The sequence below is a fragment of the Centruroides sculpturatus genome, unplaced genomic scaffold (genome assembly GCF_000671375.1).
Source record: "Centruroides sculpturatus isolate CEXI.00-Female unplaced genomic scaffold, Cexi_2.0 scaffold27, whole genome shotgun sequence".
NCBI classification, from domain to species: Eukaryota; Metazoa; Arthropoda; class Arachnida; order Scorpiones; family Buthidae; genus Centruroides; species Centruroides sculpturatus.
Genome location: NW_019384318.1, coordinates 400,078 through 417,718, shown reverse-complemented (window position 1 = coordinate 417,718; position 17,641 = coordinate 400,078). Strand labels below are relative to the sequence as shown.

At 26.0% G+C, this 17,641-nt stretch overlaps 1 protein-coding gene across 4 annotated transcripts in view; it reads left to right on the top strand.

Annotated features, from left to right (window-relative positions):
- LOC111624371 (cytohesin-1-like) overlaps window positions 1-17,641 on the top strand; it is a 78,868-nt gene that overhangs the window by 52,012 nt on the left and 9,215 nt on the right. For all 4 annotated transcript variants that reach the window (XM_023367198.1, XM_023367206.1, XM_023367215.1 and 1 more), the window contains 6 exons: window positions 10,368-10,434; window positions 11,660-11,778; window positions 11,866-11,946; window positions 13,484-13,596; window positions 16,262-16,410; window positions 16,522-16,633. In XM_023367198.1, the coding sequence (XP_023222966.1) occupies window positions 10,368-10,434; window positions 11,660-11,778; window positions 11,866-11,946; window positions 13,484-13,596; window positions 16,262-16,410; window positions 16,522-16,633 (641 nt within the window). The remainder of the gene's footprint in view (window positions 1-10,367; window positions 10,435-11,659; window positions 11,779-11,865; window positions 11,947-13,483; window positions 13,597-16,261; window positions 16,411-16,521; window positions 16,634-17,641) is intronic.

Below are 17,641 nucleotides of genomic sequence, written 5' to 3'. Positions count from 1 at the left end.
TATATCTTTTAGATTGTTCTAATTTTTTTTAGAGCAACAACAATTTGTACACCTTTCCTAAAAGATTAAAGAATTTTTGGTTTAAGGAAGAAGAAAAGATACTTTTTCTACAAAAGTTTTTTCTGAGTCATATGCAATACAATAATCCAACAATTGTCTAAATATTCGGGCTATAATATGGCTATAATCAAATAATTAATACAGATAAATTTGGTATTAGAGGTAAGTGTTAGGTGCAATCTCTTAATTAGGTTAAATCAAAATTTAAATACTTCTGGAAGTGAAGACTGGCTTGGGATCCAGGTGGCGCAATTAGTAGCACACTGCATGGCACACGGAGACTGCTGGTTCATGCCCCGGATCAGTTATTTTCTTCCAGAAGGTTCTAAATTATTTACTAAATTATTAAAATTATAATTATTAATTTAGATAAGAGATGACCGCCTAACACTTACCTCTAGTACCAAATTTATTTGTATTAATTATTTGATTATAGCCATATCATAGTCCGAATATTTAGGCAATCGTTGGATTATTGTATTAACTCATCAGGCTTTGAGATGTGTATATTATATTCACATACAATACAATAAGAATGATGATAATATATTGTGGTTTGCTAATTAAAAATTGCTCCTTGTCTTTTAATTCATCTTTCATGTTTTTGTTGTATAAGAGTTGTTATATAAGAGAAAAACTGAATTAAGTTTCAAAATTTCATGTTAGTACAAAGTATTGAACTTCATTTATGATGAGTTGACATGGAATAAATGCATTTTATATGTGAAATATTATAAAATACTTAGGAAGAATTTTTCAAATTTAGCAGTTTAAAAAATGTGTTTTAGGTTAATAATCAATACTTCATTTTAATAACAGATATGTACAGGTAGCCTGTGGTTTACGCCACAGTTCTTACTTACAAAAGCCAGCGCAAATCGAATCGGCATAAAATGAACCCATATTTACAGTGAGGTATAGGGTTAGGTTCTACATAAGTGAAAAATAAGCAAATAATTTTGTTTATTAATACAATATAATACAAAATACATGNATTTCTCAGGATAACTATGAAATATTTTAATTGCGTCTTGCATCTCCATAAACAATATTAAATTAAAATAATTCTAGGAAAGCAAGTACTGTATATTTTAATTAATTGCATCTGTTAAATATATTCTTTTTAAATTTTTAGAATATATAATTTAATATTTTTGAATATTGTAATGTTTAAAATGCAATTTTGATAGGACAATTCAAGTTTATAATTCAGAATTTTACAAAATAATTTTTAGAATGATGTATAAGTGTATTTTAATTACAAAAAAAAAAATTTTTTTCCTGTAATTCTAAGAAATTTGTGCAATGTTTATATGATCAAATTCAAGAGATAAACTATTACATTATTTACTGAAATTTTTACAAACAGTTATTTGTTGAAACAAAATCTATCAACAGATATATTGCATTTTAATATTTTGCAATATCGTCAATTTGAAGCACTTATGAGGCAATATAGTACCTTATTCACAATAAATCAAGGTTAAATATATTTTTAGAAGTTTATTATAGATAAGAATTTACTTACAATAATTTTTTCCTCATGCTTACACTATATAAACAAGTTTTATCCAAAATTTGCAGTCGTAAAAATCATTTTGCTTGACGTTCACTTGGTCAAGTTTAAAAGCAGTGAGGCAAAATAAAGCTTGACACTGTTGGGAAATCAAATCAAAGGTCATTGACAGTGCACACAGCTTTCTATATTTATAATCTTAAACTGTGTATATATTTTGAGAAGGTCTTTTTATAATTTCTGTAGACAAGAAAAGAAAATAATAGAATAATAAATATCATTTTGTGAAATTTTATATTTTTGCTTAATAATAATAATAATAATAATGATTCATACTTGAATAAACTAATTTTATACCTGAATGATTCACTGTTATATATTAAAATAATCATCGTCAAAGAGGTTAAAATACATTTTTATGATTTTATTTTTTTCTATAATGATTTTATTACATTAATGAATGTATGGTTAATTATGAATAAAAATTAGTTTATACATAAAATTGTCATATTATAAACAAATAGAAGATAAATCAGATTGTTTATAGAGAAGCTAATAAAAATAATGCATATCTGTTTATTATTTAAGAACTGGGTCAAAAACCATGAGCTATATAGATATGAAAATTCATTGATAGAAAGATCATTCATAAATGTGATTATTTTTGGATGGTCTTTTATCTAATAATAGATACCTTAATGTGTGTTGACAATCTAATTTTACTAATATTGCCTTTTTATTAACTTATACTGTATATTATTATTTGTATTTTATTTATAATAAATATATTAAACAAATAAATCTAAATATAAATTATTAAAGGATACACCCAATTCTGTTTTTGTGTGGCCGTAGATACATTGCCAAAAAGTATGTGTAAAAAAAGATACTATACAGGGGGAAAATGGAAGACTGGTTCTAGACTTTAAAACCAGTGAAAATAATAAGACAAACCAGTCATATAATAAGACATGTTTAAACAATATATTTCGACTTAGTAAGTGGAAAGATGGACAATGTAAAATTCTCAGCAAAATTTTATAAATTTGTACTTGCAAACTTTAATTTAATTTTTTCTATTTGACTTTTTCAATTAAATACCAAAATATCTCTAGCTTATGACATTAAAAAAACTATTTTGTATTAAAAGGAATCTGAAGAAAGACAGTCATACAAAAAAAATTGTCAAACTTTGGGTTAATTTTTTTCTGACTGCTTCAGTCACAGGATAAAGTTGGAATGACTGATTCAGTGAGCTAGGTGGCAAGCAGCTAAGTAAGCAAACCAATGACAGTCTGTTTCATATGAAACAGACTACAGTATGTCATTGGTTTGCTTACTTAGTGGCTTGCCATCTACATATATCCATCATCTCTACACATATTCAAATGAGTCTCAAAAAAAAAAAGAAAGACAAACATTAATGTACTGAAATGTGTGTGGCAGTACACTTGAATGCAAATTCTAAGATTAAAAAAAAAATAACAATAATTTTCTAGAAAAGAAAGTAAGAATATTTTTTGTAATTAAAATTAAATGGAGGTTTTTAAAAAGGCAAATTTATTTGAAATGTGTTAGATTGAAACAAATCATGTAGAGATGAATTTTTTCCAGACTGTGTTGAAAAATCCATCTTAAAAAAAGTCTGTGTAAAAACAGAATTGGGTGTAATATGATTGACATAATAGTTTATTAATTTCTTAATTATCATTGTATAGTTATACAAAAATATTCAAATTTTATAATCGTATAAATTTATATTATTTATATGTAATTGTAAAAATAAAAAATTTAATTTTTTCACTTCATTTCAATATCATTTCAAGTAGTAATTTATCAATTATAGTAATTACTGCTTAAACTAGGTAGCTCGTAGAAAGATGTTTAGTTTTGTAAGTCACATAATATACAGCAATTATTACAATTACAGATATTATTATTTTATAAGCTTACTATTCTTAAGTTATATTAACTATAATGTACTATATGTAGTATGTACTTTCAGTATTTTTTTTTTCTTTTCAGATAGATATGTGTAAGCTGTTTTTTAAGATTTTAATTTAGTTTATTTTGTTAATTTTACAAGCAATATCACTTTTTAACACAGTCTCAAATAACAATCTCCATTAAAATCTGATTAAACACAAAAATTCATGCCTAAAGTGGGATTTGAATCCTCAATCTGGAAACTTAGAAACACCACTCTTTAACACATTATCTACCAGATTGGACAAATTAAATATGATATGACTTCAATATAAACTTCCAGTAAAATACACTGACTTTTAAATATGACAACATATCTGCTATGCAAGGACAAATTTTTGTTTTAATATTATCATTTAGCAATTGCTAAGTTAAGAAACCAAAATATTAATTCTTTTAGTCTAGCATTAGTACTCAAAAGAACAGAGATAGCTTTATCTGTTCTGTGAACTGTCTCTTAAGTTTTATCTGCTTTGTTGCTCAACTAAAATAATCTAAAAATGTTTCTAAACTAATAAATAATGTATTTTGGTTTCCTGAACTTTCAGGCAGTTACTATCAAAATATTAGAATATGGTACTAAGGTTTACAAAGTTCAATTGTACTCTGGTATGCCTTTTGGTACTTAGTCATTTAACAAAAACTTCCAATCGATCTTTTGTCTTATTTGCTCTTCTTGAGTTCCAAATTCTTTCAAGGAATTTTCACCTTAAATTTTAAGTAAGATTTCAGAGTATTGTTTTGTATAATCTGAAATATTGGTAATATTTATAAAATATAAATAACAGTAGCAGTTGATTTGTAAAATAGTTGAGATACATTTTGATTGTATTTATCGATTATATAAATCACTGTGTATAGCTTTCATAATGTGGAATGTGATTACTGTAATTTCTCTGAAGCTGGGAATTGTGAAAACTTGCATAATTCTCCTAATTCCAAAAGTTAGGATAAAAAATATAAATCATTTTTATTGTCTGAACTACATTTGTTTACTTCAGATGAGAAAAAAAATGTCAGAGATATTTTTGAATTATTTACAAATTTTCTTGCTTTCAAAATTGAAACTGAAAATATTAGTCATTGTATAATCTGATATTGTGAATTTGTTACTATGTAAACAAGTGGAAATCTTACAGAAAAGAAGAAAATTCATCAGGAAATTATATATATATATTTTAAATCAAAATCAACAATTCATCAAAATTTAAAGTAAAAATCAATTTAATATTCTTTCCTATTACTGTAAGGAAACTTTCTTTTAAATTTTTGATCTCATTCTTAAATCTTTCAAAACAGAAACAATTTAGAGGAAGGAAACTGATATTCATCAAAATCGTCGTCATATTTCTTCTTTTATACATTAAAAATGCATTTATTGTTTAATAATAACATGGGAAAATTTATTTCACTTTTTATCTGCATGTAAATAAAACACAATAATTTTATTTATATTTAGATATATTATTTTGTTTTATAAAGCTAATATAGATTTTTGGTTATTTTATTTGAAAAGTCAGTTTCCATTAAAGTCCACTATTTTATTGACGATTCTAACCATATCTACTTCAGTTCTTTGCTATTTTTAAGTCTTTTGACTTGTCAGGAGTACGTACATACATGCAAATTTTTTCCTGTACATCTCTAATGAAGAGATGAAAGGCTCAAAAGTACTTGGAAATTGGCATAAATATTGTTGAATCTACAGTAATGCGGGAAATAGTGGACTTTGATTATTGGAGAAGTGAGCTATTGATTATTTACAACTAAAAATAACTTCTGAAATTTGTTCAATTCTCAGCTCCAAAATTTATAACAGTTGTTTGTTATAATAAAATGACTTTGCTTAAATTGATTGCTGGAGTTATGCAAACTTTAAATTGTTTTAATTAGTATAAATTATCCAAGTTTTATTGTTTCAACTGAAACAACTTTTAACTGTTAAAAGCAGAATTGAAGATTTTCATTATTCTATTATCTCATAAATAATTATTATTATTATAGTATTTAAAGTTTATTTTTGTTTCAGCTGTACAAAGAATACTCCTTACTGTTAAACTAACTTGTTAACAGTCCAAGATTTTTTCCCTAATTATTAGTTTATTGATAGTCAGAGAGTGTCTTTGTAGTTAATACAGGCTGTTCCCTTTTTTGAATAAATAAATAAATTCATATTAAACAAAGAGCCGTAATGAATAAGGAGTTATTTAAAATTTATTTGGTCAATTGTTCACGAAAAAACAATTAGTCTGGTAGATTGTTGTCAATGGCTTTGGCTGTCTAGTTACTGCCTTCTTTTTTGATATGTTAAACCAGTCCTCTTATGTTTACACCTGTTATAATTTGGAAATAAGCCAAAATGAAAATAGTTTTTGTTAAAGTAAACTTGTCAATTAGAAACAAAAGCTTGATTATAAGGAACACAACACTGTTTAAATATTTAAAAGGCTAGATTGACTTATCAAAGTGCTTTTTGATTATTTTAAAAAAAAAAGTTGGGAAAATGTATCTTCTGACTTTTGTTTTCATATTATACTTAATAAATTTGAATGCTGATTAATCTATCAGTCACTGAACTATTCAAATTGGTTTGCATAATTTCTTTACAATGATCAATTTAAATCATTATTAAACCTAATTAACTGAGTGAAAGTAAACAATATAAAAGAAAATATACATCATAAAACTACAAATGGAAACAAAAGAACATTGTCTACAATTTTAGCTTCAATATCAGTATTCATTTTATACATGCAATTGTATACAAATAGCAATATCTTTCCTTGAAAATCTATATCATAACCTTATGCATAATTATTAAATGACTGCAACACAATGTTTTGACACCATCTCTTGGAAACATTCCAGTACAACAATATAATAACCTTTTCTTTTCATATCCTTTAACCCAAGGTTACTTGGTTCATTTTCAGAGTATTATTAGAGTAAAGTAAAATATTCTGTTGATAAATTGGTCAATAATAATAGGATAACAATCAAGAACGTCTAGTAATTAACATTACAAAACTATATCCGTGTCTTACTGAATTCTTGTCATGTACAAATGGTTGCATACTCTAACAATCTACTATTAAGTATTATATATTTAAATAATTATATCTAATTTTAATATCTGGAAAAATTTTAAATTGAAGACTATAAAAATAAAATTGTATCCAGTTTCCTCAGTCATAACTTAAAATGAAAGTTAGACTTCCTGTTATTGTTAAAGATTAATGTAATAAATAATAAATGATCTATAAATAATGATTATGGAACTTTGTTTTGTTTAATATGATATATAATTTATCTAGTAGGGTTGCCATACATCTTTATCTTTTTGGGACTTTTAACAATTTGGAACTGTTTGTCCTGATTAAAAAATTTTTTGTTCATTCTTATAGAAAATACTATGATTTTGTAATTAAGAATTATACATGATAGATGCCATGCATGCATATGACAACTGTCCTTACAATCTCACATGCAATCACCTACACTAATCTTTGGCTCCTTCATCATGTTCTATGGCCATGTAGTGCTGTACAATGTCTTAGAAACTGTCAATGGTTACATCTGGTCATAGTATAGCTTTTCTCTCCTTCTTTACCTGCCTATAGGCACTAAGAGGATTTTTATTTTATATTTAATCATATCCATCACAGATTCAGCCATGTTTTCTAACAAAACTTAGTTGATTTGTGTAACATAATAACTATAACAAATAAAAAATGTTCAATAATTGATAATTCAATAAAATTAATTTAACTAGTATTATACACTTACTTTCTGAAATAGCTACTACCTACGCACCTCCCTCCCTACATAATGCACAATTATCACAATACCTCATAATATTTTGGTTTTGAACTTATGGCAATCCTACATCTAGATTTTTTATTAGTTGAATGTATTTAAAATATAGAGGAAAGAAAATGTGAATTTGTGCCATTTTCTGATAGAAAATTTTCTTCAAATCTGCATTTTATTACTTTCAAACTTCGGCAATGCATATACAACTAATATTGAAGAAAATATTGCTGAAAAAATGCATAGTAGTTGTGTGGTTATAATAATTATTAAAAAAAAAAGCATAATATTTATGCAGTTGTGTAAATAATGATGTAAGGAAAACACACTTAAATAAAATTGCTACCAAAGTCCTGGGATTGCAAATTAGGACTTCTTGGGCCACATGCAGTCCCTGAATTATGGATTACTTGTGACGTGTGTATATATATTTATTTAATTATATATTTAAATACAGATGAATATTGCACCACCCTATGTTATATATTATCATTTAGGACTCTGGAAATTATCCATTTCTGTGCAAGAGAAAGTTGGTTTATGACATGATATTTTAGACTTCTTCTGTAAATCCAAATATGATGATTAAATGATGCTTAAAGATGATTGAACCTTTCTTCTTTTTTTCTGTTCGAATAAAGCATTATTGTGATGATTGTAGGAGAAGATAAAATTCTTACTTTTCTCTCTCATTTTTATTTTGTAGTTGGAAATATTTAGATTATCCAAATTAGAAACATTAATAGGTTCTGAAAAGCAAGATACAAATATATTTGCCGAAATTAAAATATTTAGTCTTGATGAGACTATATTTTATTTAGAGTAAACGAATATTTGAACAACCAAAGAGTATTCAAACATCCAAATGCCTAGATCTGGTATTTTTTGGCCTACCAAGGCCCTTGTACCTACACCCCAAACCCAACCAAACCAACAAATATTAAATAAATGCTGTAATTCTTGTAAAGTGTATTACAAATTGTAAGAATAAATGAGAGAGTTATTTTTTTTTATTTTCATGTTTAATTCTATAAAAATGTTTTGGACCTAAGATGATATTAATTCTGTGACAGCTATATTGTCAAAATGATAATAAATGATCATTTGTTTCAGCTAATGATAAGTTGAGTTGAAAAACTACTGATTATATTGTCATTTTGTTCACATGTTATTACAGTTTAATATACTAAAGATTATTTAAGATACGACCGACTTGAGTCAAATGAAAAGGGACCATATTTACATCATCAATTCCAGAAATTTAGAAATGGTAGCATGCTTTGCCATAGTTTGAAGATGATAAATATGAATTTTATTGATTAAGTATGTAAATAATAATTTGAGAGATAATAATTTATTTATTCTTATTATATAAAATTTTTCAAAAAAAAAATTACTATTAAGATGTTCATCTAATAAACTATCAAACAAAGCAATTATTACTTTGCTCTCCAAAGATTTAAAGCTCAGTTCTTAAAATATTTACTCGTTAACTTGTAAATAAAATTAATTTTAATATGAATATATTAGTCGTAAAATTTCTAATAATAAAACCGCAGTTAGGTAAAATTATCATATTACATTAAAAAATTTTAAAAAATTAAACTGATGGTGTATTTAAATTCTTTTTTAAAAATGTTTTAATGCTGAAATGATAGTATTGTTACTTAAATAGTCTAGTAAAATTGATGCTTTACATAATGCTGTAATTATCAAAATTGAAATAATAATAATAATGTATAAAGCAAAATAAACTACAATACGATTTCATCAGAATCAAATGAAATAATAATTCTAAAAAATAGTTTGGAGTGTTTATTAATGTATAGAATAGTTAATTTTGTAAAGATTATATCTCAAAATATTATATATAAATGTTAATTCTTTACTAAGGAGTTGAATTATGTATTGTGTAAATACAAAGTTATCAAATGTGATAGCAAAACACTCAAGTAATTTCACAGTGCTGCAAGTTGGTAGTGCAGTCTGATTTGCAGCATTGCCAAACTCCTCAAGCTTGCAAGTTCTTTTACTCAGATTACCTGTGCATGTATTCAGATCAAACACACAAAGATAATCCTAGTGTAAGAACTTTCAAACATTTATGAACATTTTAATCATCCTCAAAAAAAATTTTTTTTTAATGATTTGGAATTGAATATAAAGCTATTAATGTAAATTTGTATACATTTTTAAAAAAGATATCTTAAATTATATATATAAGACTTATTACTAGAAGAACTTAATATATTATTAAATTCCTATCATAAAAAACTAATTTTATGAAATGTGTTTATTATATGATGAGATATTCCAGTGAGATGAAAAACACCAAAGGATTGCAACAGTAAAGAACTACTGGAGTTCTAGTTAAACTTCTGTTTGAAGAATTTGATATTAATTTCAAAAACTCAAACTGAACAATAACTAAGGACATTTCAGTAACCTTATATCTTATATAGCAGGGCAATAACAAATCAGTTCAGATGTTTTCAGCCTACACTGATGGCCTTCCTTTGAAACGACAGAGTTCTGCTCCATTGTTCCCGAGGAAGGCCTACGACATAGGTCAAAAATGTTACTGAAATGTTCATAGTTGTTGAAATTGACATCAAATTAATAGTACAATTATAACATTTACTATTTTATTATTTTGTAATTGTTATGTAATGCATTTTACACAGAACTAAGCATAGATGTTTGTAAAAATCTGGCATTAGGAATTGGGAAGTAAGTACTAAAACATAACATGGCTAATGTTATGTTTTAGTACTTAAAAAGATGTTATATACAAATGTCCTATGCAGTAAAAAATTTTTATTTGATGTATATAATTATGAGGTATGTATATATACATATGTTTTTTCCCTTATGTCCAAAAAATATTTTTTATTCATGATTTAAAATTTAGAATATCAAATTAATCTAAATTTTATAATGTATGTTCTCAAAATGATTTTTAAATATTTAAACATAAAATATTTTCAATTTACAGTAAGACTAATACGAAAGCAAAGCAGTTGTCCATAGGCAAAAAGAAATTTAACATGGATCCAAAAAAAGTATGGAAATGTTAATTTTATTCTCAATAAAATTTAAATTATTGAATGCTTTATAAATTTAATTAAACAGAAAATATGCAATTAGTAAACTTGGAATGAAGTTAAGTTTTAATAAATAAATTTATAATAAAGTAACTAAGCTTTATATCTATATGATTACCGTTATCGTAGTTAACTTTTTCATTAAATGTACATAATACTTCAGTTATTATAATTTCATGTAATTGAACAGTATTGAACTTTAACTATTAATCTGACAAATGACTGAATATTTTCTTTTCAACATCAACTGACAAAAGGTAAAAGTTTGGAATGTTACAAAAAATGTTTTTTTGTTCGTAATTTTGTGAAGTTTTAAAAAATTATGGCAAATAATTCCACATGGTTTCAAGATTATTGTCACATTCTTCATTCTTATCTTGGAAAAACAGTGATTTAAAATAAATTGTAATTTTGTCATTTAATATTAGATTTATAAATTCCAAACATTTAAATTTATTTACCTAATAATTCTTTTGCTATTAATACAAACTTTGCTCTTATTGTTTTTGATGATTTTAAAAGTTTTGCCATTCATAACTTTATCATGTTATCAGCATTTGACGGTGTAATGGGTAAGTCCTTTTGACTACATAGGGTCCGTTTCAATGCTTTCTATACATAGCGTGACTATATTGTAAAAATCAATGAAGTTTGGTGAAGCAATCTGCATAAAATGATGGGTTAAATAGCAGAGAGTTCTTTCATTTTCTAATTGAAATCAATGTTAATAAACAATTACTGATCTTCTTTTAGCATCCCTCACACTATATAATAAGTTATTGCTGAGTTCTGGACTATTTTCTAAAATTCTGATTGAATAATAGTGAATGTAGACGTGGAAAACTTGTTCAGATTTGTATAGTATATAACTGTTTTGTAAATATATTTTACATGTCAACTAAGATTGGCACCAGCACTATGAAGTCAGTTGTTTGGCAATAATCTTGGAATTACTGCTTAATATAGTTGAAAATATAACTTTATTGAAAAGTCAAAAAGTATAGATTTTATAATTGGCATGATATTCACTGTATTAGAAAATGATTTATCTCATAGTTGCTTTTAGTTACTTTCTCTGTCCTCTCTCTAGTTCTACCTCTAGTTAATCATAATAATTATTGTTTTTAATAATTTTTTTTGTGTTTTTCTGTAATAATTTAGTTAATACTTATGATTACTTTAGGGAATAGAGTACTTGATAGAACATGGTTTATTAAAAAACACAGCAGATGATGTGGCACAGTTTCTATATAAAGGAGAAGGATTGAATAAAACTGCAATTGGTGATTATCTAGGGGAAAGGTACTTATAAGTATTTTTAATATATGTACAAAAATGTTTACATAAATACTATATAATTAATATTGCACAACATTATTTTCATTTCAGAAATGAATTCAACATCAAAGTTCTCGACGCATTTGTCGAACTTCACGATTTTACCGACTTAATATTGGTCCAAGCTCTCAGGTACAGTACCTAGTAGTAATGAAAAGAAAGTTTAAAGGTTTAATGCTAAAATAATTTTTTTTAATGAAATTGTTAGTATTGTATGTTTAATTTTGGTTAAATTTATCATATTCTTTAATAATGTTCCTTTGTCAAAATATTTGATATTTGTGTTAATGATTAAGTAAAATGTTAAATTTATCACTAATGAATTTTTTTATTAATAGTATAAGTTGATTTTTAAAAGGAATGTTTTATTAAAATCTCAATTACTTTAGCCAATTTGAAATGATAAGTTAGCAAAATAAAAATCCCAAGTTAAAATGAAAAAGTAAAACAAAAATTATGATTTTTTTTTTTTCTGAAAGTTTTAGTAAATATTCCAATTTTTTTCTAATCAAATTACACAAATCATTGTTCTTAAATGTAACAATAATGTAACCTTAGTTTCATGTATTAAAGATTGTAGAATGGATAAAATATTTCAAATATTTATTTTCACTTGTGATTGACACTATTCTAATGCAAATTGTCAGTTTATTATTCTTTGCATCTGTCTTAATTTCATTCAGTTAATTTATTCCTAAATTCTATTCAATATTATGTTCTGATCCCTTATTTTCATTCTATTATATATAGACATATTTTTAAAATTTGTTGTTGCTGTAAAAAATTAAATAAATTTTTTATTTACCACTTTTGAAATCATTGCTATATGAGTATATTTAAATAACAAATATTAGGAAATGTGTTTGTTTCAAATTAGTTAAATTCTTAATCGTGGTATTATCACGATATCACGTATTTATTATCACGTATCTTACATTATAAGATGTGACTTTTTTCCCAGAAAAGATTATCCTGTATTTGATATGATAACCAAACTGGAGTAAGCTTACATGTTGTAGTCATCAATATATGGTAAATCCAAACACGTAATTTTAAACATGGTGGTTTTCAGATCAACCAGAACAACAAATAATAATAATTTACTACATCAGGAAACAAGGGAAAATAATTCTTATACATAAAACTGTCTACTGTAGATCTGAAGCAAATGTGTGCATATTATGTCATTTGCTTCCTGATATTAAACAATTAGTCTAAGTATATATGATGTTTGTTTCTCTAATTGTTGCTGTAAACAAACTAATTAATTTAAGTTTGGCCAAAATTAAATGAGAGTAACTGTGATAATGGCAATATGATATAGTTGTTGATTAGCTGTGATGCAAATTCAGATAAACCTTAATGTGGAATTGAATGTGGAAAAAAAATTATTTTTTTATTTTTCACTGATGTAATGTAACAGGCTTTTTTAAAATTTTTATTTTGGTCAGAGCCAATCTTGATGATGATTCTTTCTTGATTCTGAATTGTAATTGTGTTCCTTTGTTTTAGTTCTGCAAAAATTTCTATATCTTTGGGATTTCAAAATCTAAGTTATGGATGTGTTTTGATATGCCAGTGCATCTTAATGGAAAATACAAGTTTTTTAAAACCATTTTTGCATTAAACATATGTAATTTTAATTGACTTAATATAATAAATATTCTAGGCAATTCTTGTGGAGTTTTAGGCTACCTGGTGAAGCACAGAAGATTGATCGTATGATGGAAAAATTCGCACAGCGATATTGTCAACTTAATCCCGGTGTGTTTAGTAACACAGGTAAAAAAAATTTATTTTTATTCTGTATAATGATTTTACTAATGGACCAATTATCCAACCTACAGAAATTTGGTGGGCTGTAGCATTACTGTAATTTGCTGCACAACCATTTTGTTTTGGTTTTTGTGGTGTACTCATTACATCATATCAGTCCCATTATGTTCTTTACTTTTCTTTGTTTAATTTTTATCCTAAATATTACTCTCTATCCTATATTTTAAGGATTGATAATGATCAAACAGATTTATAAGTATACTAATTTGTATCTGTTAAATACAGTTTTTTTTCTTAACTTTGTTTATTTTATATTTTAAGTAAATACTTATCCTGTGTGCAGAAAACCAGGAAAATTCCAAAACCTGGATCATAAGTCGTATGTTAGATAAACATTTTATATTATTGAATTTAAAAACATACATCAATAACTTTGTTATGTATCTAAAATAAATTGCAACAAAATTTTAAAAATTTTGACACTAAAAATAACTTTTTTTAAATATTGCAAGTTGAAATTTCATTGCAAAATGTACTGTTCTGGATGTATTAAAGCAAAAGGACTTTTTGTTTATATCTTTTAGATTGTTCTAATTTTTTTTAGAGCAACAACAATTTGTACACCTTTCCTAAAAGATTAAAGAATTTTTGGTTTAAGGAAGAAGAAAAGATACTTTTTCTACAAAATTTTTTTCTGAGTCATATGCAATACAATAATCCAACAATTGTCTAAATATTCGGGCTATAATATGGCTATAATCAAATAATTAATACAGATAAATTTGGTATTAGAGGTAAGTGTTAGGTGCAATCTCTTAATTAGGTTAAATCAAAATTTAAATACTTCTGGAAGTGAAGACTGGCTTGGGATCCAGGTGGCGCAATTAGTAGCACACTGCATGGCACACGGAGACTGCTGGTTCATGCCCCGGATCAGTTATTTTCTTCCAGAAGGTTCTAAATTATTTACTAAATTATTAAAATTATAATTATTAATTTAGATAAGAGATGACCGCCTAACACTTACCTCTAGTACCAAATTTATTTGTATTAATTATTTGATTATAGCCATATCATAGTCCGAATATTTAGGCAATCGTTGGATTATTGTATTAACTCATCAGGCTTTGAGATGTGTATATTATATTCACATACAATACAATAAGAATGATGATAATATATTGTGGTTTGCTAATTAAAAATTGCTCCTTGTCTTTTAATTCATCTTTCATGTTTTTGTTGTATAAGAGTTGTTATATAAGAGAAAAACTGAATTAAGTTTCAAAATTTCATGTTAGTACAAAGTATTGAACTTCATTTATGATGAGTTGACATGGAATAAATGCATTTTATATGTGAAATATTATAAAATACTTAGGAAGAATTTTTCAAATTTAGCAGTTTAAAAAATGTGTTTTAGGTTAATAATCAATACTTCATTTTAATAACAGATATGTACAGGTAGCCTGTGGTTTACGCCACAGTTCTTACAAAAGCCAGCGCAAATCGAATCGGCATAAAATGAACCCATATTTACAGTGAGGTATAGGGTTAGGTTCTACATAAGTGAAAAATAAGCAAATAATTTTGTTTATTAATACAATATAATACAAAATACATGTAAATTTAATTTTTAAAATGTATTTTATCATAAAATAAAGTGAAATGTTTTTATTAAAAAATTTTAGTTTTGGATCTCTTACATTTTTCGGAAAAAAGTATCCATCTTTAATTGTTTACATTTTTGTTTTCTTTCATTGAGAATTTCATGAATATGGTCGAATGGATGTGATGATGCTCCCAATCATTGTCTAACTCACGAAGTTCATCTGTCAAACTTTCCATAGTTGAAAGGATACGCTTTAGATAGGCCATTTTCATAACTCTTGGAGTTTCTTCTTCGTCATTCTTCTGTAGCTCTATGTCGGGTCTGCAGCTCATTCAAATCTAACAGTTCATGGAATGTTCTCTATTGGTCTAGATCTGACCAATCCCAACGAGCCACAATTCTGCCATGACACGTGTTGTTGTAGTGGACTTGTGTCTCGCTAGGATTGGTCAAATCTAGACAAAAACTACTCAAATCTAACATAGGGAAAATCTGGGATAATTAAACAGTGAAACGGCAAATTGCTCAGCGGCATAAATTAAACTGGCATAAACCGAGGGCTACCTGTATATAGGTAGTCCTATACTTTTGGCAACTCACTCTTTTTACATAATGCTTTTATCCCCTAAATCAGTTTTTGTATTTTCAGTTGACAATAAAATTGGTGCTTTTTGCCATCTTTGGTTTTGTTAATAAAATTAATTTTCATAAATAATTTCCTATTGTCTGTTTAATGATTTATGTAATGAATATAGTCACTGTATAAAACTCTTTTTACCTTAAGATTTTATAACTTCTTTTTAGCTTTCTAGGAATGGAATTCTTTCACATGCAGTTCTTTGTTTAATTTTTAGGAATTCATTACATTTCAAAGGGGACTGCCTATGTAATAAGATAAAGTTAGATACAAAAATAAATAAGTAAAAGCTTACCTTAGCTTCTAAAATTGATCATTTTTATAGTTTGAAATTATACAATTCCAATTGCACATGTTAATTTTCATTCTTATGTACTCAGTTGAAAGTTTATTTTTGTCATCTAAAAATATGTATCCAATTGCAGACACTTGTTATGTGCTTTCGTTTGCCATCATTATGCTTAACACATCGTTGCATAATCCAAGCGTAAAAGAGAAACCTTCCGAAGAACAGTTTATAAGCATGAATCGTGGAATTAACAATGGTGGCGATCTTCCGAGAGAGCTTTTAATGGTATAAAATTGCTAAATTATTAGACTAAATTTTTTTAATATATAAATTATCCTAGATTGTAATTAACTTTTGTTAAGGTAAAATTTTTATCAATTACTTTAACGTGTTTAGAGTTTGTACGAAAGTATAAAACAGGAGCCATTCAAGATTCCCGAAGATGATGGAAATGATTTGATGCACACATTCTTTAATCCCGATCGGGAAGGTTGGTTATGGAAACAAGGTAATCTCTTAATTTGAAATTTATATATAATTTATAATTCTAATTATTTACTTTCAATAAGACAAAGTTTAGTATTTTGATAACAAACATAACCAATTTAAGTACTATTTAATTTTTAAATAAAAGATTTACAATCAATTTTCTAAAAAGATAGAACAGTTTTTATAAGGCAAATTATGAGATGAAATTAAACTAAAGCCACTTTTGATGAAGAAATAACAACAAAATTAAGACATTTATATATAATGGTCAGTGGTGTAAAATGTAATATGATACTATCTTTGATCAAACATCATTCACATGCTTTTCCAAACATATTAAACATTACTGTCTTTCACTAAATGTTCTTTTTTAAGCATGTGCAATACACACTTGGTCATTGCTATGAATGTTAGTCAATTATTGATTGTTGAATATCAATATGGCAAATTAGTTTTTGTAGTTCATTTTTTTCTAGAGCTTCACATACATATCATCAAGAACATTCAATTAAATATATTGTTTATGCCTATTTTTTTATTTTTTTGGGAGGACCTCCTGTCTTCCAACATGAAATGAATGAATGTAAGCATAAATGAGTATAATCTAAACTTGTAGGGTCTGTAGTACTTTTTTACCTCCTGGATGAGATGGTATAGGTTTGGTGATATTCTATCATATTAGGTTATAGGCCTTCCAATTTGGCAGTCTTCAAAACTGACTAAATCACTTTTCACACAATTGTAGAAGAAAATGCATGGAATATAAAAGGGGTACCAATAAACAGCGAATTATTTTTACCTATGTGTAGTATTAGTAGTTATAACACGTCCTTTTTTATACTGTATTTTTGCAGAATGATCAACATGCCAATTAAATTGCGACTAAAATATAAAATTAGTCAGGTCTAAAAAACTAGTTGTTAATTAAACATTAAAGAAAACATTCTTCGGAGTACAATAAAATAATAACATTGTAATTTGATTGACTTAAAATGAGGAAGTGAGATTTTCATTTACAAGACAAAAC